The following is a 21,086-nucleotide window of genomic DNA, read 5'->3' on the forward strand; positions in this document are numbered from 1 at the left end:
CCATCACTCCTTATGAGACCCTCCATCACTCCACCTGCCCTTATGAGACCCTCCATCACTCCACCTGCCCTTATGAGACCCTCCATCACTCCACCTGCCCTTATGAGACCCACCATCACTCCACCTGCCCTTATGAGACCCTCCATCACTCCACCTGCCCTTACGAGACCCTCCATCACTCCACCTGCCCTTATGAGACCCTCCATCACTCCACCTGCCCTTACCAGACCCTCATCACTCCTTATGAGACCCTCCATCACTCCACCTGTCCTTATGAGACCCTCCATCACTCCACCTGCCCTTACGAGACCCTCCATCACTCCACCTGTCCTTATGAGACCCTCCATCACTCCTCCTGCCCTTACGAGACCCTCATCACTCCTTATGAGACCCTCCATCACTCCACCTGTCCTTATGAGACCCACCATCACTCCACCTGTCCTTATGAGACCCTCCATAACTCCACCTGTCCTTATGAGACCCTCCATCACTCCACCTGCCCTTACGAGACCCTCCATCACTCCTTATGAGACCCTCCATCACTCCACCTGCCCTTACGAGACCCTCCATCACTCCTTATGAGACCCTCCATCACTCCACCTGCCCTTATGAGACCCTCCATCACTCCACCTGTCCTTATGAGACCCTCCATCACTCCACCTGTCCTTATGAGACCCTCCATCACTCCTCCTGTCCTTATGAGACCCTCCATCACTCCACCTGCCCTTACGAGACCCTCCATCACTCCTTATGAGACCCTCCATCACTCCACCTGCCCTTACGAGACCCTCCATCACTCCTTATGAGACCCTCCATCACTCCACCTGTCCTTATGAGACCCTCCATCACTCCACCTGTCCTTATGAGACCCTCCATCACTCCACCTGTCCTTATGAGACCCTCCATCACTCCACCTGCCCTTACCAGACCCTCATCACTCCACCTGCCCTTACCAGACCCTCATCACTCCACCTGCCCTTACGAGACCCTCCATCACTCCTCCTGCCCTTACCAGACCCTCCATCACTCCTCCTGCCCTTACCAGACCCTCATCACTCCACCTGCCCTTACGAGACCCTCATCACTCCACCTGCCCTTACGAGACCCTCCATCACTCCACCTGCCCTTACGAGACCCTCCATCACTCCACCTGCCCTTACGAGACCCTCATCACTCCACCTGCCCTTACGAGACCCTCATCACTCCACCTGCCCTTACGAGACCCTCATCACTCCTCCTGCCCTTACGAGACCCTCCATCACTCCACCTGCCCTTACGAGACCCTCATCACTCCACCTGCCCTTACGAGACCCTCATCACTCCACCTGCCCTTACGAGACCCTCCATCACTCCACCTGTCCTTACGAGACCCTCCATCACTCCACCTGTCCTTACGAGACCCTCCATCACTCCACCTGTCCTTACGAGACCCTCATCACTCCACCTGTCCTTACGAGACCCTCCATCACTCCACCTGTCCTTACGAGACCCTCCATCACTCCACCTGTCCTTACGAGACCCTCCATCACTCCACCTGTCCTTACGAGACCCACCGTCACTCCACCTGTCCTTATTGCCTCAGATTGTGAAGCACAGTGCAGCACGCAACAACCTCAGGCATGAAGGAACGGCTACCTCTGGTGGTCAGCTGATTCATCAGAATAAAGCCTCAGAATGGGAACCGCTGTGTTGAGATGGCAGAAGGATGTGGGGTTCAGCGCTTGTAGCCTACATTCATGATTGTAGTTTGAATAAAGCTTTGTTTCATGTGTTGACTTGTATATGCATTTGTTTATTGTGTGATGGTGACTTTCATTCATTCTTTTACTAATTTATTAATATTTCTCATTGTTGTCAGTAAATAAAATATAATTATTTAATTAATGCTTTATTTATTGTTTGAATGAAAATGTAGATGTTCACTATATACACATCTAGAGTGTATTCATGCATAGCTATGTCATATGACACATTACATTTTGTTTGTTTTATTGAATTATTTTCAGTCAAAAGTAATATAATTAAGTATTGGTCAGCATCTATCATTGTTACTGTATGTTTTGGGATGGGATAGCAATGCAATTCATTCTGGGGTAATATTCATTTTTAACATTAATGATACTTAAATTTTTCGAGTATAAAATCAACAGTTTTCTCCAAAGGCGAATCTTCGCACAGCTGCCCAACGTCTCCTTTGTGCAGACATTACAAACACTGAGGAAACCTGTTCTAGGTAGAGCTGTCGAGTTACTGATGTTATGAGGTGTGTGTGTGTGTATATATATATATATATATATACACACACACATATCAATCATGGGTTTGCATACATAATATGAGATTTTATACACAGGAAAAAAGAACCTACAAGGTTGAATATCGTAATATATATTTTCTTAAATAATTAAGTTATAATACACTTAAAAAAATCTTTTTTTTTTTGTTATTTATAGGCCTAGGCCTGAGGGATGAAACGAGAGTTAAATTCAACAAGAAAAAGAGGAGAACATAAAGCAGTAAGCCACTTTTGCTTGTGAATGAAAATGTTTGGATATAAAATAAAGAAATTAACAACATATTCAAGAGATGACGATTTTGGGATTTTGTAATAAAAATAAATAATATCGTTAAGGATAAAACGGTGGGTCACATTAGTAGGGTTAAATATAAGAACTTAAATCAACCCTAAATGTATTCACTAAATAAATGGGCAGCAGTTTCTTCAACAAGACCACAAAATGAGCAAGTTTAATCAATATCAAGATATTTACAGATAGATGAATTAAACGTGTCGTTCAAATCTTTTAAGTTGTTGCGTGTGTGATAACGCGTCGTAGGTCACATGATAACGTCAACATGGCAGATGTCCGGTTCGCATTCATACTCAACGAGATCTGGCTATAAAGTACCTACTCTTTTAGCGCTCGTTAAGTAAATACTTATTGAAATTAAGTACCTACTCATTGAGTATGCGGTTTCGAACGCAGCCACTGTGTTACTCTATTCATCTGTTCACCAGCCATTTTGAGAGGAATGGATGAATTTAAATGTTGTATATCTGACAGGCTTTGACAGCATAGCACCACACAAGACCCTGATCACAAGCAATCAACTATGATCACAGTAAACTTATTAAAACACAAAATACATTTATTGGCATATATTTGAGAATCTGAATATCAGATATTTCACATTCTACACTCTAAAAAATACTGGGTTGTTTTAACCCAATTTTGGGTCAAATATGGACTAACCCAACGTTGGGTTAAAACAACCCAGCATTTTTTAGAGTGTAGTCAACAAGTTTATGCTTTGTTACTCTCATTTACCCCCAAAAAAAAGAAGAAGAAAAAAAATTAAATTCTAACTGTTTGTTCTTGCATTAATTGTACATCACACATTCAAGACAAATCCCTAGGCAGAAAACTTTAACTGAGTTATATGGATGCCCATAGTGAAAATAGTCAATACCTCATCTTACATGAAATTGAACACGGAAGACAAACACATTTAAAATGCCTATTATAAATTTACTATAGTAATTAATACTATGACACTAATTTGGGAAACAAGCACTAATGACTCGTTAAAGACTTGAATCTTGCGTTGAGGACTTGACAACTGGACTTGGACTTGCTGGTCTTGACTCGGGATTTGAATACAAAGGCTCGAGACTTTCTCTTCTTATTCACTTTGTCTTTCCTGTTGTTTCTGTCTCCCCATTCCTCTCATTCTGTCTTCATCTCCTCTTGTAGCTCTTTCTCATGATCCTCTATGTCTTTAATGTTTCTTTTGTACCTTTCTTCTCTCTCTCTAAACTCCTCTTCTCTTCGCTTTCTCTCTTTATCATGATTCTGTCTTTCTTCCTCCATCATCTTCTTCATTGTCTCTTTCACTTGTTTCAGTTTGTGATAATATTTATCCCATGTTTCCTGTTCTTTCTTTCTCTTTCTCTCATCCTCTTCTTCTCTTCTTTGTTTTTCTTCTTGTTTCTGTCTCTCCCATTCCTCTCTTTCTCTCTTCATTGCCTCTCGCATCTTTCTCTCTTGTTCCTCTCTTTCTTTAATGTCTCTTTTATATCGTTCTTCTTTCTTTCTAAATTCATCTTCTCTTCTCTTTCTCTCTTTATCATGATTTTGTCTTTCTTCCTCCATCATCATCTTCATTCTCTCTTTCTGTTTTTCTTGTATTCCTCTTTCCATCTCTCTGAACATCTTACATGAGTAGTAACTCTCTCCGTTTTCTTTCACCATGTCGTCTATCTTCTGCAGTAGATCACACACCTGTGTTCGGTCTCCAGTCTGATTATTATTGAACACATGGAATCTGTTTCCACATGCTTCAATAAGGTTTCTGATCACAGATCCAGGTTTTTCAAGCCACTGTTCAATGGTTTTGTTCTTCAGATCATCTCCTCTGGTGAAGAGCACCATGGTGTACATTAAAGAGTTTTCACCAAACATCTCTTGGATGATCTTCACTGATTGTTCCTCCTCTTGAGTGAATCGTTGTCCTAAAGTGAGCACAATGATGAACACATGTGGTCCGGGCAGGATCATGGAGATGCAGTTGCTTATTTCTCTCTGAATTTCTTCATTACTGGATTTAGTATCAAACACTCCTGGAGTGTCGATCACAGTAACGTGCCGGCCGTTGATTTCAGCTCGTTCTCTCTGACACTCTTTAGTAATAGACTTTTGAGATGTGTCTGATATAAATGCTCCTCTTCCTAAGATGGTGTTTCCAGTTGCACTCTTCCCAACTCCAGTTTTTCCCAGCAGCACAATCCTCAGTTCATCTTCTCTTTCTCTGGAATCTAAAGATAGATAAAATAAAAAATATATTGAATATAACAATATATTGCATTTGAAGAAGATTGTCAATCATACAGGTCATCAGAGAATATTGCGTATAATTTAATCTGAAGCATCAAATGCTAATCATAGTATTTCTTCTGAACTCTGCATATAATGTAATTGTTTTATCTCACCAATCAAATTAATCCATGCAGATTTTCTGATCATTACCTTGTGACTGAAACCACATCTCTAATGAATGGATTCTCTTCTTCATTTCTTCAAATGTCTGCAGTTTTTCCATCTGTACATCCAACAATGTCTCTGTAGAGAAACAAACTCCACTATTTGCCTCAACCATCTGCTCTAGTTTCTCCATTAACATGGACACTTGTGTGTCAGGGCCAATGCAATGATGCCCTCCAAAACTCTCAATGACAGACTGTGTTTCTTTATATAGTTCTGCTGTCCTGTCTTCTGGATTCTGGTATATGAGGATCATGGTGTGTTTGTTGATTCTTGAGCTGAATATTCTCTGGATATTCTCCATTTCTGCTTTGTCTTCATTATTAAGTGGAGCATCAGGAATGATGAGGATGAACACATGAACTCCAGGATCACAGAGAGACACACAGCGGAGCGTCTGACGCATCACTTCCTCCTCTGAGATCTGAGTGTTGAACAGAGCTGGAAGCTCCACCAGAGACACCAGACGTCCATGAAGCTCCACGTCTCTCCTCACACACCCTGAGCTGAGCTCTGATCTTCTGTCTCCCTGGTTCAGGATCAGGTTTGATATGAAGGATTTTAATCCGTTACTCCCACACAGAACCAGATTCAGCTTCACACCCTCTGGAACTGTCAAAGGAATAAACTAGTTTAACAATGTGGTTTTAACTTAATAGTAATGCTGCATTCATGTCATGTCAGAATAACTGCAATCTGGAAACAAGAAGTGTTTACAAGCTGTGATTCTTGCCAAAGGGACTGTTACTAAAAAGGATGTAATGCTTCCTGGAAAAATATCAAACTGCACTGTTCTCCACACCTCTCCGTTCGACACGCATTTGCACCGCGGTTGATCTCAAATCTGACGACGCATCTATAATATGGTTTGTTGAAAAAACAATGCGTAAAACAAAGTTCTGTTAATGTTACAATTGAGTAGATGTCCAATCAACTGTTAGGATGTAAATCTGTAGCTGATATCACAGTTCCTCATGTATTGGCGTGTTGCAGTTCATCAAGGTAAGCGGGAGAAGCCCTGATACAGCCGTGCTGACATCATATAAATATCCTGAACATTCTGGCTTCCAGCACATTACAACAGTGATGGTTTGAAACTTTCTTTGAATCGAGTGCCATATGCTCTAATATGAACAGTCATTTACGCCGTCATCACTCGGGTGTTGATAGCGCGTGAGTGCAGGTGAGATCTGATACGCTGCTTTCTGTGTTTAAACAGGCACTCTGTGCTAAATCAGACACAAAACAATAATGAAAAAGCTGAACAGGGCTATACATAAGCCCGGGGTGTGAAAGACGTGTGTGTGTGTTTTTAATCCTTGCCAATTTATAAATTCAAGCGCAAAAAGACACGAAAGAGAACTTGCACTAGCTTTTTGAGAAGATCTGTGTGCGCACTCATCCGAGGCACACACACACTGACAGCATATGAGTACTGAATAGAGTTCTCTTTCAAGTCTTCTTGCGCTTAAACAGACAAATTCGCACAAAAATGATGTCCAAAACCATGCCTGTCTTGGCAAGTATCCTAGCAAACATAGTCGGTTATGTCTGAAGTGAACGTAAACAGTACAGAAGGACAACGCATGTGTACAGTTTCAGCATATTGGATCAGTGCCTTACATCTTAAAGTGACAGCAGCCTAATATTCCTGTTTTTAATGTTAGTCAAACTACTGTAAGACTGTTACGAATCATGCCTCTGTGGTTCCTCCTGCTCACCACCGGAGGGTTCCCTCACCTGAGTATTGACTCTCTTTCCCTGGACTCCATTTCCCATAATCCCCGTACATGGTACTGATTGCCTCCACACCTGTTCCCTATTTACCAGACTATTTAAGGCATTCTCTCACACTCATACTCTGTAAAGTCTTGTTTCGCGCTGTCTGACATTACTGAGCGTTCTATTGATATTTCTGCCTTGCCTGTGTTTGACCCTGGACACTTTACCGTGTTTTTAACCTTTGCTGCCTGTCTTTTGTTTCTGCTTTATGTACCTGGATATATCCTGTGATCGCTTGCTGCCTGCCCTGATCTTGTGCCTGTTTTGTGACCACATCTCTGTTTTGCCTTGGATTTTACTAATACTGATGATCAACCCCTGCCTGTCTGTATTACTGCTTTTACTATTAATAAAGCCCCAACTCTGTTGACTCATCGTTAGAAAGACCTAACTTTATTTATGCTATTTTTATGTTTAATCTTTGCTCTGTTGTTTTTATTTGTGCTCTTACTTGTAGTTTGATTGTTTGTAATTATTTTCTTTATTTTTATTTGACAGTAATCCTTTTTTACCAGAACATACCGAACTGTACCGAAACGGTGACCCTAAAACCATGATACAAACCGAACCGTGAGTAATTTGAAACGTTACACCCCAGTTACTAAGTATTGACAATTGCAGGGTGCGCAAAGCTGATTCGGCCCCTTTTTCTTTTCTTTTTCTTTCTTTCTTTCTTTCTTTCTTTCTTTCTTTCTTTCTTTCTTTCTTTCTTCCCTTCTTTCTTTTGTTATTTTGAAACTGTAAATTATGGAAATAAAAAAAAAAGAAATGTGTAATCTTCAACTTTTGGAAATCAGATCATCTTTTACCCTGCTATTGACAGGAACAGATATTTTGACATGCTGTGCCCAAACTTTTGCATGCTACTGTAAGTATTTGCACATTAACACAATTTCTGTTGCTTTGATTCAGTAGTCCAGCACACTGAGTTTTGAATCTCAGTGGTATTAGTGGTATAGTAAGCCATTTGCTGTATCAACATGTATTAAAATGATGGAAAACAAAAAGTACAGCTTAAGTAATATAGAGCTTTTCAGGTGCTCAAAGTCGAAGTTTGGGATACCTTACATGTATCCCATGACCTGACATGTTTCCCATGACCTGACATGTTTCCCATGACCTGACATGTATCCCACTGACCTTACATGTTTCCCATGACCTGACATGTTTCCCATGACCTGACATGTATCCCATGACCTGACATGTATCCCATGACCTGACATGTATCCCATGACCTGACATGTATCCCATGACCTGACATGTATCCCATGACCTGACATGTATCCCATGACCTGACATGTATCCCATGACCTGACATGTATCCCATGACCTGACATGTTTCCCATGACCTGACATGTATCCCACTGACCTTACATGTATCCCATGACCTGAAATGTATCCCATGACCTTACATTTTACTTTCTGAAGAAAGACTGAAGGTAAAAATAAAAACGCAGGAGCTAAAACTGGCAGCAGAGCATCACAACAAGGGAAGTAAGTTACTGAAGGCTGGAATACACTATACGACTTTTACAATCTGAACAGATTTTAAAACACTAGGCATCATACACCTGCTGACTTTGTAAATGGTTACATAGGAAAAACTGGGCATCATACACTAAACAACAATAATACACTACATGATTTTCTATGAAATCTGTCAGCTCAAATCTGCAGAATGGCTCTGACTTTCGGCAACTGGCATCAACTCGTCCAGAAAGTCGTGTAGTGTATCCCAACCTTCAGAGTCTGGTGATGTGTAGGATCATAGACTTTACCCAGTCAATATTTGCAAAAGATTTAACAATTAGAAATATAAATGAATCCACTCACCCAGTGTCTTGATCTTCTCCTGTAACTCTTTGATTTCATTATCTCTCGCACTCAGTTTCTCTTCTAGTTCATCTCTGACTCTCTTCTCTTGAGCTCTCATATACATCTGAAGTGAATAGGGTTCAGTCTTCATATTCTCTATACAATCCAGAATCTTTGAGATCTCTCCGGAGTTTCTATCATCCTTTAACCCCATCACACAGTACCAACTCCCATAGAGACTCACGATGCTCTGAGATTCTGTGGATGATACAAAATCTGACACACTTCGGTCAACAGTTCGGAGTTCAGTAGTGAAAAGCACCATGAAGTGCTCATTAGAGTTAAATATTCTTTTAATCTTCTCCATTTCTGCTTTGTCTTCATTAGTCAGTGAACCGACAGGAGTAACGAGGATGAACACATGAACTCCAGGATCACAGAGAGACACACAGCGGAGAGTCTCCCGCATCACTTCCTCCTCTGAGAGCCGAGTGAGAGCTGGAAGCTCTATTACAGTAATCTGCCGTCCATTAATCTTCTCCTCTCTCTTCACACACACTTTGCTCATCTCTTTCAGAGGTTTACTCGTTACTCCTCTAAATATTCTAGACACTGAGGTCTTGAGTGTTGTATTACTTCCACACAGCACAATGTTCAGCTTTGCTTTTCCGGAAGTAGCCACTAAAACAATATTTAGAGACAGACTCAGTTTAGCTTTGGTAACAAATGTACACTTCATTAAACAACAACAAAACATTATATAAAACTTAGATTGCAATTCATTGATTTATCTACTGAAGGCTTCCTTGCATGAGAGTGTGAATCTACTCTCTATGTATGAATCTATGACATGTACAAACACACACACTACAACCTTTAAAGCAATAGTTCACCTAAAACATCTCCTAATGTCTTGACCTCGCCCTCTTGTCATCTCATTCGTTCATTTGCCCTCACATTCATTACCCTCCCTATGTATTCTCTGTCCCGTGCCAGATTGTTGTCTAATGTTCCCAGAGTCTCAAGCCTTGCCTGTATGATAGAGCTGGGGCACATTTAGTTCAGGACATGCAGTATAAGGAGACATTGGTTCACAAAGTTCAAATATCCCAATCCCACCTCTTCATCCCCAAACTTTTCTCTCACATTCAACTGTCCTCAAGATAAAGGCTGTCAACTGACCTAAAAAAAATCTGACCTTTACTGTAAGAATTACTTCCCAGTTTTGTTGTATATAAAATAACCACCTAGATGTTCCATCTCAGTTTGTTTTCCAGAGGAAAGAAATCATATCCAGGTTTGCAAAGAAATTAAATTATCAGAATGATCATTTTTGGGTGAACAGTGACAGTATTACTCAAACTGTGTTCAGCTAAATACTTTGTCTTTCTGTCTGTCAAGCTTTTCAACCAAAACAAAACAGATTACTAAAAATAATAAGTAACTGTTACAGTGCAGTAGAGGCAGAAGATGACAGGGAGAAAAATGAGAAGCACTACTGTATGACTGTAACTATCAGAGGACAAAATAATGTAGTTTCTTAGAGGTATTATCCAGAAAAAGTACTTTAACAAACCTCCTCCATCACCTCCTGTTTTTGGGCTCTGATTTACTTGTCCATCCCCTTTGTGATCAGACTTCACTGGATCATCCACTTTTGTTCCATCATCTCTATCCTCATATATGTTACAGACGAGAAATTCTTCTTGTTCTTCCTGGAGTATCTCCTCTATCCTTCTGAACATCTCAAAGCGCCATCCTGCGTTTCTTGCATCAAACTGAAGATGTCTTCCTCCACACTCTTTTATTAAATTATGAATAGGGTTATCCCATATCTTAGTCCATTTAGATGCGATTGTCACTTCATCAGTAGTCAGCACTATGGTGTGTTTAATGGCCTTCACACTGAAGAGGTTCAGCACAGTTCTCACTCTTCTCAGGTCCTCCTCTCTGAAGTCCTTATTCTGCAGTACGAGTAAGATCACATGAGGTCCTGGAGCAGACAGAGACACACACTCTCTCACTCTCTGTGTGATCTGATGCTGTGTGAGCTGTGGCTGGAGCAGGGGAGAACTGTGGATGACAGTGATGTATCTCTTCTCCACCATTCCACTGATGCTCACACTGTGCTGCTGTGAATAAGGGGAACGAGCTTCACTCTGAAACGCTTCTGTACCCAGTATAATGTTTCCCACTCGGCTGTTTTCTGACACATTCTTTCCCAGCAGAACAATCCTCACTGAAAAAGAGCACACACACACACACACACACACACACACACACACACACACACACGTGGGGTTTTCAGACAAATTGATTTTTATACTGTACAAACTGTATATTCTGTCCCCTTACACTAACCTGACCCATCACACACACAAACTAACCCGACCCTTAAACCTACCCATTACACACACACACACACACACTAACCCTACCCCTAAACATACCCATCACACACACACACCCACACTATAACCCGACCCTTAAACCTACCCATCACACACACACACTAACCCTACCCCTAAACATACTCATCACACACTCACACACACACACACACACACACACACACACACACACACACACACACACACACACACACACACACACACACACACACACTAACCCTATACCCCTAAACATACCCATCACACACACACACACACACACACACACACACACACACACACACACACACACACACTAACCCTACCCCTAAGCATACCCATCTCACACACATACACTAACCCGAGAGCGAGGAGCTGACTGACGAGACCATGGCAGGAGATTTGGTTTCAATGCGAAATGTAAAAGCACTTATTTGGCAATATTTGGGATTTAAACACAATGCTAATACTGAGCCTGCAAATGGTTAGTTGTTTTTCTTTTTCTAATTGTGTTTTTATTACAGGTTTTTTTTTATTCACTTTGGTACTATTTTTACAGTAAGATGTGCATTTTCAAAACTCTTAGTACAAAAATCCAAACTGATCACTCTTGTAACACAGCTCATCCTTTCAAAACCTGATCCTATGCTTTCATAACAGTTGTACATATTTTTATTCTACATTATCATCGTTTCAAACACAAGATTATTTTAATATGTAATGAGAACATTTGATTTAATCACCGAAACACAACAGTATGATCTTTTCATTTTGGTACTTTTGATCATTTAATAGCAAACAATGCAACATACATGTTTTAAATCACCCTTGTTGCTGAAATCATTACAGTAACTCATTACCCTAAGGCTACAGTTGCCACATTAGACAATACACTTACATTACCTAACTTATGTAACATTAAATCCATAATGTTTGTAATAGTATCTATCTGTGTTATCAGAAGGGTGTGAGGAAGTATGACACAGCCAGTGCGCAGTTTTGAGAAATCTCTCGCCACGAGTTTCAACCCATGTAAATATCTTTGTATTCTTTCATGCTAGAGTTTTCTAATCTTTCTAACCTCTTTGCACAATCTATGTAGGCCTCCACTGTTACTGTAGTTTGCATGCGTTCCGGATCTGTTCTGTTTATGCAGTTTTTCTTTGACTACCATGTGAATCGACAATCGACCTTGTGGATAAAGTTACTGCAAAAAAAAGTAATGCACATGTGTGACCTGTGTGTACAATGTGTGAAATATCCGGCAGTGCGCATACAGTACGCATGTACTCTTCTGATGACGAAATCACGCACGTTAAAAGTGAAGTATACTGTGGCCTTTATAAGGGTGAGTTACAGTAATGTGTCGACCATGTAATCACATGTCATACTGTAAAATGCTGTATTTGATGTCATCTGTGTCCCTTCTTCTGATGCATCTCAGGCTCTGTTTACAGCTGGTATTAAGATGCGTTTTGGTCGATCGGATCATAAGCTTTTTCAGATCTTTGGATCTATGTTAAGCGATGCATAAGGATGTAGTGTAACGACGCCCAGTTCCAGGAATGCACTAATATTTTGTTGGTAGTTCCAGTTTATAACAATTATTAGTTAACACAAAGTTGTCAACACTTCGGAAAAAATAATAATTCATCGTTACACTACATCCTTATGCATCGCTTTCTGCCAGGACTTTAATGTGCTTTTCTCAACTCGCTGAAGTGACGTCCGGGTTAGCGGTAGCATGAGCCGTCAGGCAAGTGTTATTTAAATAAACTCCTGATGTACTTACAAACTTTCCAATGCCTCGTTTTATGAGTACAGAACCTATTTGTGCTACTGTAGAAGTTTGGTGCCATTCTGGGCATTATTAGTGGAGTAATTTACCAGATACAGCCTTGGATCCATTAACGCTGCACTAAACCATTCGGCTGATATCTCTAAATAAGCTCTAACTTTAATAATGGTTAACTAAGGGAATAAAGGCTTGTGGGGGGTGTTTGGCTCGAGGTCATGGTGCAAAGGACCCTAGGTGGATTTTACTCCGAACCATCCCTTTAAATCCTGTCTGGCTAGAGCTCTGAAACGGCAATAGAAACAGTTTTTGCACATTTACAGGTCACCTGATGTAGATGACGCGGTGTGTTTGGACAGAATACGAGAGAGTTCTTTATTAAATTCATAAAAGATAAAAGAATTACAGGAATACTGGATTCTAAACCTCCAAGAAATGCCACAATCAAGACCTCGACACAGATCTGAGGGAGAAACACCCAGAAACACCTCATATGTGCCGCTCACAGTATAATGGTCTTTTCTTGCCAGTAATGATTGGATAACACGCATACGTCTCCTTCCATTAATAATAATGGCTAGTGCAGTGGCTGAGATGTCCATTGCCATGATTTTTGGAATGATTTATCGCAAGAGGAAAAACTGACGTTTTAGTCACGAAACGCCGTCATTTCGCAATAGTTTTTTATCGACTTTCTGGACATTGCGCAAGTCTATAATGGACACGCGGCTATTGACTGTTTCGTCTCTGTAGTAATCTCTCTGTTTACAAATAGCTAATCTCTCTTTCACACACGCACAGACACACACACACACACAGACACACACTTTGAACATAGTGGTGGTTATAATCACTTATGTAAAAAGAATTCATTACATTTGGTTATCCATATTGGAAATTGCTATATCTATAAAGATAACTAAAAATATAACTATATTAGCGTCCGATATCATTCTGTTTATTCTAAGTGTGTGTTTGTCTGCCGCTTTAAATGCTCGAGCTCGTTACAGCAGGATGGATTCTGATTGGCTGTCAATGTTTTTATTGTCCATCAGCTGGAGAAAATGATTCTGAAAGTGATTCCAGTGACATCGTTTCTCTGTGCCATTATCGTTATAGTTGTGGTGTGATCTCTGCTATTCTTTAATATTGAGAACAATTTTTAGAACTATATCTTCATTGTTATCTTTATAGTTATTGTCCTTGGTGTGAACGGGCCTTTATCCATAATGTTTCATTAAAGTCCCTGTGAAATCAAAATTGACCCTATTTACTTTGTTAGCGCATATTACTAGTCTTGTGGTGAACAATTAATCCGTGCAAGTTAAGACACAGAAAAAAATAGTTTGCCGTGGTAATCTTTAATCAAAGTCTGAAAAGTTACTTCCGGTCTGGAATGGCGTTCCTTCTCTGATGACATAGGCTTGACGGCTTGGGTTGAAAAACACTAAACCACTCCTCAAAGCCGTTAGTCTGCTATGAGCAGAGATGGAGAGGAGGAGCGCTAGAGTAAAACCCTGCCCTCTGTTCAATATTCCGTTTCACTGGGAAATACGTCACAACACTGGAGAAAAGTCATTTGCAACTTCCGGTTCACGGGGACTTTAAAGGAACAAGTTTCAAGTTGACACATCTTAATATCACTGCTAGTGATTTAATTCACTTACTGTCAGGGCGATCAAGGATTGGACTTCTTCTACCTGCTGCTGGGGAAAAAAAAAAATCACACACACACACACACACACACACACACACACACACACACAGAAGAAGTCTTTAATCAATCTACAATTACACACTAAACACAATCATACAATTTTTTTTTATTTTATCACCAATTAAATGATAAAGAGTCATCTCATCTTCACAAACAAACCACTATTTACATAGCCTGACTACGTCAGACTTCGTACTTCCGCTCAATTTCAGTTCGCTTCAGTACTCAGTCTGAGATAGCGACCTGTCTATCAGGGCTGCGTTCAGCCCCGACAAAACGTTGCACAACGTTTTTTAAACAGAAACGGTGATGCGTTGAACACACTGTTCTGATGACGCAAGAGTTGCAACTATGGCAGCTGAGAAGGCCATTCTTTGTGTTCTTTGTGAAGAATTTTCTGAGCCTGATGAAGTCGGTATAAATATGTGTTTAATACTACAAAATATGCCCGATGTTACAGTTACTGCACTTGCCGCCCAGAACAAAAGAGAACATCCCAATCGAGTGAAGGGATTGCTGAAACTGAAATGGAAGCACACATCTTACCTAATTCAGACTAAAACACATCTATAGCCTCACATACTGACTTTATTTACTGTTTTAATACCCTGTATTTTCTTTCTCATTTTTAGGAAAAGCACTTAATTACCATTGTTTATTTCTATACCAAATGTCATACACTTGCAATGAAGCTACAAATATAAACAACTACATCATTATGTTGATATCCTATATTTTTACAATAAAACTTATGACAAACATGTCTTCTAATATCCTCAGTTGTTGCGTATACCGAGCTGCATCGAACACATTTGTAAATTACTGTCCTTGAACCCCTTGTGCGAGTTCACTTTAATACCGCGTGCTTTATACATGTTGCTGCTGATTGGACTGCAGTTCTGACACACCCACCAAACAAGAGAAAACGTATCTCAAACCCCGTTGCACACAAGCGGGAAGGAAGTCGACCGGAAGTTGAAGCCGGCCGCGTGCCACCATCTTGTAGCAGAACTTCACCTGCTGTTAGCATCCCATTGACTCCCATTCATTTTGGCGTCACTTTGACAGCGAATAACTTTACATCTGAGGCGTTTGAAGACTCCATTTGTCCATTATTTATTTCTAAAGAAACACGACAATGTATAAAATGCTCCATTACCATGTAGCTTACGTTATGGCCCAGTAAAAACAGTTTTTGTAAAAGTAGGCTAACGATTGCGTCATAACCACACGACTCTCTGTCGCACAGTAGAGAGATTACCGTATTGACGGGAGGAGAAGCTCGCGGGCAATCGGGGAGACGTGGAGGCAAAATGACAAAATAATTAATCAGAATACCTAGCAAAAGTTTCTCCTGCTCGTAGCTCATGGACACCTCCAACTCACGATCTCCGTCTCTGCAAGATTCGGAAGGGAATGATTCAGATTTCCCATGCCACAGCCACTAGAAGACAGACGGGTTGCTCACGTCACATCTACGTCGTCAAGCTCAGTTTGAGTCTGCGCGTCAGGAACGGAAGTCCTAAAAAATCGCTGAAAATGGGCTTCACTTGCCTCAATTGAGTTCCAATGAGATGACTCTGTCCATTTCTTATACTGTCTATGGTTGCACACCGGTGCACGCCGCTTCCAGGAAACATGACGTTCAACCCGGAAACCGTAGCAAAACGTTGCGCACCGTTTTGAACTTGAACGTGCCCCAGTTTTCCTCCGGCCTGAAAACAGCCGGCCAATCAACGAACAGAGGGCGGGCTGAGAGCCGTGACGTAGACGCTGATTGTACCGTGGATGCGTAGATTTACTTCACATAATCTGCAAAAGTCGTTCACAGCCATGTTCACTCCGGTGTTTCGCTCGATGATTTTGTTTTCGCATCATACATGTGTTTACAGTGGAAGTTAGATGCGGCTGAGCATGCGCATAACACACACCATAACCAAACGTTATGTGATTGGCTTACGGGTAACCAATGATTTTAAACTTCAGATAAGCGCCCCCCCCCCGCGAGAAAGAAGACACTTTTCAATTATGCCCTTCCAGACTCTGTCTATGAAGCAAAGCGAAGTAGCAGAGTTTGGTATTACCAGGCTACCGTTTACATGCCATTTGTACATAAATTCAACCATGTTCCCTGTGGTTTAATATATATTCTACCCTTATTCTTTATTCAACGAATACTCTAAACAGACCATAACATTATACATAATAACCTGAGTAAATCTTCAAAAAGATCAGGGGCTTTTAACAATAATCAGGGGCTTAAGCCACCAATAGCTACTGACCAATAGCAGGATAGGAGAGAACAATACGTCTGTTTTTATCTTCTGAATCTGAGCTATTCTGAGAAGTGTCTGAAGTCCGCGGTCTTTAGCTTCACATTTCTCATTATGATCGATCTTGATGAGGAGCTAATGCTAATATAATCGCTGTTTGCTAATGCGCATCGTGCCTGGGCGTGGCCTAATTGACTCCTCCCCCATCAAGACCATTCTTTTTAAAACAGCATTTTTTTTTTTTTTTTTTACTTTTTATTTTCATGAAAGTGACACTGAGAGTATAAATATTAAATATAATAGAGATAATAAAGTACTGCAGTCGCATTGCACAATGTTCTCATTGGTCTTTATTTCGAGCCTGCGAAATGCAGTGTAGGCTATCTGTATATTTACGAATCTGAACGCATTTTGTCCAGTAGTGAACTTCAGTAATCACGTGCTCATGGAGAAGTGAACACTGTTCCCTCAATCAGCGCTTGTGTAGATTTATGGAGTAAAAAGTCTTGACTGCTTCATTTTGTCGTATTTGCATCATTTTACTATTACACATCTGATCAGTCTCAACATGCTTTAAGATTGTGTCGCTACGTTTGCGTCACTATAAGCTTACATGTAAATGTCTAGCTGTGGTTGTTAATTCAAACTTAAGAATGCAAAACTATACATAGGCTACGCCTAGATAACACAATTGATGGGTAAAAATGTATGTGAGATGTAGCCTTTAATATTCGTCGGTTATTCTTCTTCCTGGTGTTCACTGACACATTTAAACATACATATAAGAGCGTGAAATAACTAAACGAAGTAAAGCATTGTCTATTGTTGGCTAATATTTCATAATCACTGCACGAATCATTGAGGAAACATTCCTTCATAGGCTATGTTTGTGCCTTAATTTGATTCTTACCTGATCTCCACGCCATTTCAACACCAGCACTGAAATCAAAACCGAAAGAAACACGTTAAAGCTCATCTATGCCACGCCTTTATTTATAACCAGAAATGAACTAGTTTACGGAAGATGCGCTTCCTTCTTTAACTCTGATCAATAGAAAAAGCATATGCAAACATTTTCATTATTCAAAATTCTTATTTCATTATATATATATTTATGAGATAAGAATTTAAGTTTCATATTCTAGTCATGGAACACTTCTGTAAGAGGTTTAGTGTCCTTGCGTTATTCAGCCACAGGGTGGCGCTCTAACAGTGAGTAATCCGATCCTGGAGGGTCACAGTCCCAGAGTTTAGCTCCAGCCTCCTCCAACATTATTACACGAGTTATCCTGAAGATCTTGAGTGTTAATGTTTCCTCGTTTCTCCCTCTGTTTGTCTTCTTCATAATGATTATATGATATTAGCCTGTGCTTAAAAGACTCAAGTGTGTTCTGAGTTCTGTTATTGATGAGACTCAATCAGGATTAATTCCAAAAAGACGTATAGCAAACAATACCCGACTTGTTTTAGATTTATTAGACTATAGCGAGTTGGTTAATGATAGTTATATTCTCTTTGTAGATTTTTTTTTTTCTATCTCTCAAAAATCTTGGGTTTGGTGATCCATTCTGCATATTTATAAGAACTCTTTACAATAATCCCTGTTCCTCAAATCAGGTATTTCAGGTTTTTTTCTTCAAGAGGAGTTGGTCAGGTTTTTCCCCTTATTTATTTACTTATAGTGAAGAATCTGACGGCACGACCCTGTTTGTAAAAGATGAATCACAGAGACCGATTGCTGTCCAACACATTGCATTTTCCCTTTAAATCTTCTGTTTTAAATGTAAATCTTGATAAATGTGAGCAGTTAAAACCTGTTTTCCTCTCTTTAGGATATTCCAGTTCAGTCACAGGTGAACTATCCTGGTGTAAAGATGATAAAGTCAGATGCAGACTGAACTTTGACGCAGTTGTTGAAGAAGCTAGAAGGAAATTCAGGAGATTTCTCTGTGAGAGGACGAACTGAAGAATGACGGACCCGCTCTCGCTCTAATATCCTGGATTATGTTCAGAAGCAGAAGAGGCATTACGTCAAACACACTGCTTATTAATAAATATGAATGTGCTGGTCTAAACTTTCTAGATTTTCCTTCCCTAAATAATACTTTCAGGATAAATTAGCCTATTCTTCCCAATCTTGTTCTCTAAGGTGGGAATTCTCCCTTTCTTATTGTTATGTTACTAACATCACTAAATTGCACTTTAAATGATCAAACTTAAGTGTTTTTGGCTTGGCACCTATAACTTATAAACATAATTTTAATCCTCACAGTTATTGTTTTGTTTTTTGGAATAATTGTGATATTCCTCATACAAATAAGTCTTGCGGCTCTACTGTTTCCCAGATCGGGTCAATAATAATATTATTTTGGTCAATTAATCAATGGTGATGGACACTTATATTCCTGTCCAGAGTGTTTGAGCAGGTAGGTATAATATAATATAATATAATATAATATAATATAATATAACAGACCTGTCACTCCACCAGAGTTTGCTGTTGTAATGCTATTCCCTATGGAGCAAAGACTCAGATCCCAGTCTTCCTCTCATCCGTTTGATACCATGATTGGGAATATTTATTTTTTATCCAACTCTTCTGGCCGGAACAGGAGATTTAGACAGTTATTTCACACACAGACAGTTAGACAGTTCTTCTGTGGTGCTGAAGATGAATCTGTTTCTCATCTCTTCTGGGAATAATCACACAAGTGTGTTTTTGTGTCTTTATACACACATTCTCATCACAATCAGTTTTTATTTGTTATGCAAATATGTTTTTTTTTGGTCATCTCCTTTACATCCGGCAACTCCAAAGCCCTTAACACTGTCTCACGGTGTCATTTCAATGATATTTTCCTGTAATTGAATTGTCGATTATACAGATACTTCTTTGGTTCTTGCAATTATATATTAAAAATGAGGGGGAAAAGAGGAGGCGATAAATGAGGACCAGGGAAGCTTTCCTGAGGAATAATGCGCGAGGATACAGGCCCTGTCCCAAATAACACCATAAACACTTGCGGTCTTCCTACGCGTCCACACTTTCCTGACGTAACGCTGCTTTGGTCCAGTCCTGAATAACACGCTTCATATCCACTCACAGGCTTGTGGACGGCTGCCGTGTGCCATCCGTTACGTCCATGAGACTTAAATAATGCTGAAAGTGCAGTGAAGTGTGTTATTTGGGACAGGGCCATACACAGGTGTATCATTGTCTCTCTTCATGAGGGGATGGAGCTAGAACGCAAGGAGAGGACACGAGGATGCACAGATAAGAAGTTTAACACAGATAACCAAGTGTGTTTAATTCGAGTGTTTGTCAGTGTCTCTCCAGGATCTGAGTTTGACACACACAGAAGTCAGTCGGGTCAGTTCATGTCGAGGGTCTATGTTGTCAAGTGGATGAATATTATGTGCACTAACACACCTGTGCATGCAGATGAGCCGTATTGGAATGTGGGATATGAAAAATATGAGAAATCATTTTTTAAATATTTTTACTCTAAAAAACGAATAATTTCTATTCAATATTTTAAAAAGAATTCTCGTGTGTAACACGATATGTTTTGAGTGAGTGAGCGACCCGAGTTTGAGTCCCGATGTTGTGACGAATTCTGACCCCCACCAAATTATTAACGCCAAGAATTGGTAGTTTGAGTTAGAATGAGTAGTTTGGGATAGGATGAGTAGTATGGGATAGGATGAGTAGTTTGGGTTAGGATGAGTAGTATGGGATAGGATGAGTAGTTTGGGTTAGGATGAGTAGTTTGGGATAGGATGAGTAGTTTGGGTTAGGATGAGTAGTTTGGGATAGGATGAGTAGTATGGGACAGGATGAGTAGTTTGGGTTAGGATGAGTAGTTTGGGTTAGGATTAGGCAATCATAGCGAATTCAGCGAGGGGGTAATAATTTGGCAGGCAGTCGAAATTCGGCACAACGCCGTACTATAGTGAGCTAATCCAACCTACTCCTAATCCCACTCCTAATCCTAACCCTATCCTCACCACAGCGCCTATAGGGTCACAGAACTACTACACCAGCTTTTGTTCCTCTCTGATGTATTTAGACCTATAGCCTACTTGTGTTGTATTTTTTACTTTTACTTGGCCTATCCTGGATGACTGAGTAAAATCTTAAATAAACATAATGATTTATTAAGAACAGTGAAGTGAATGATGATTCCCACTAGGATATGACCGCAGGCCTGTGTGTTTGAGTGTTTTCATTCATGAGTGCGCGTGCCCGTGTGTGTGCGCGAGTCACAGAAA

At 40.3% G+C, this 21,086-nt stretch overlaps 1 protein-coding gene across 5 annotated transcripts in view; it reads right to left on the reverse strand.

The window, feature by feature from the left end:
• The window catches only part of LOC309475950 (uncharacterized protein), a 90,812-nt gene extending 73,034 nt beyond the window's left edge, over positions 1–17,778 (reverse strand). For 2 of the 5 annotated variants that reach the window (XM_082138965.1, XM_082138959.1), the window contains exons 1-3: positions 17,725–17,753; positions 14,492–14,530; positions 10,216–10,878 (exon numbers count right to left, since the gene is read on the reverse strand). In XM_082138965.1, the coding sequence (XP_081995091.1) occupies positions 10,216–10,878; positions 14,492–14,530; positions 17,725–17,740 (718 nt within the window). In that variant the 5' untranslated portion in view covers positions 17,741–17,753. Of the gene's footprint in view, positions 1–10,215; positions 10,879–14,491; positions 14,531–17,724 lie in introns of all 5 variants that reach the window. The other 3 variants (XM_082138960.1, XM_082138963.1, XM_082138964.1) reach the window with 3 other exon arrangements.
• Positions 17,779–21,086: the final 3,308 nt, after the last annotated feature.

Source organism: Leuciscus leuciscus (genome assembly GCF_965113295.1).
Source record: "Leuciscus leuciscus genome assembly, chromosome: 15".
Classification (NCBI taxonomy): Eukaryota; Metazoa; Chordata; class Actinopteri; order Cypriniformes; family Leuciscidae; genus Leuciscus; species Leuciscus leuciscus.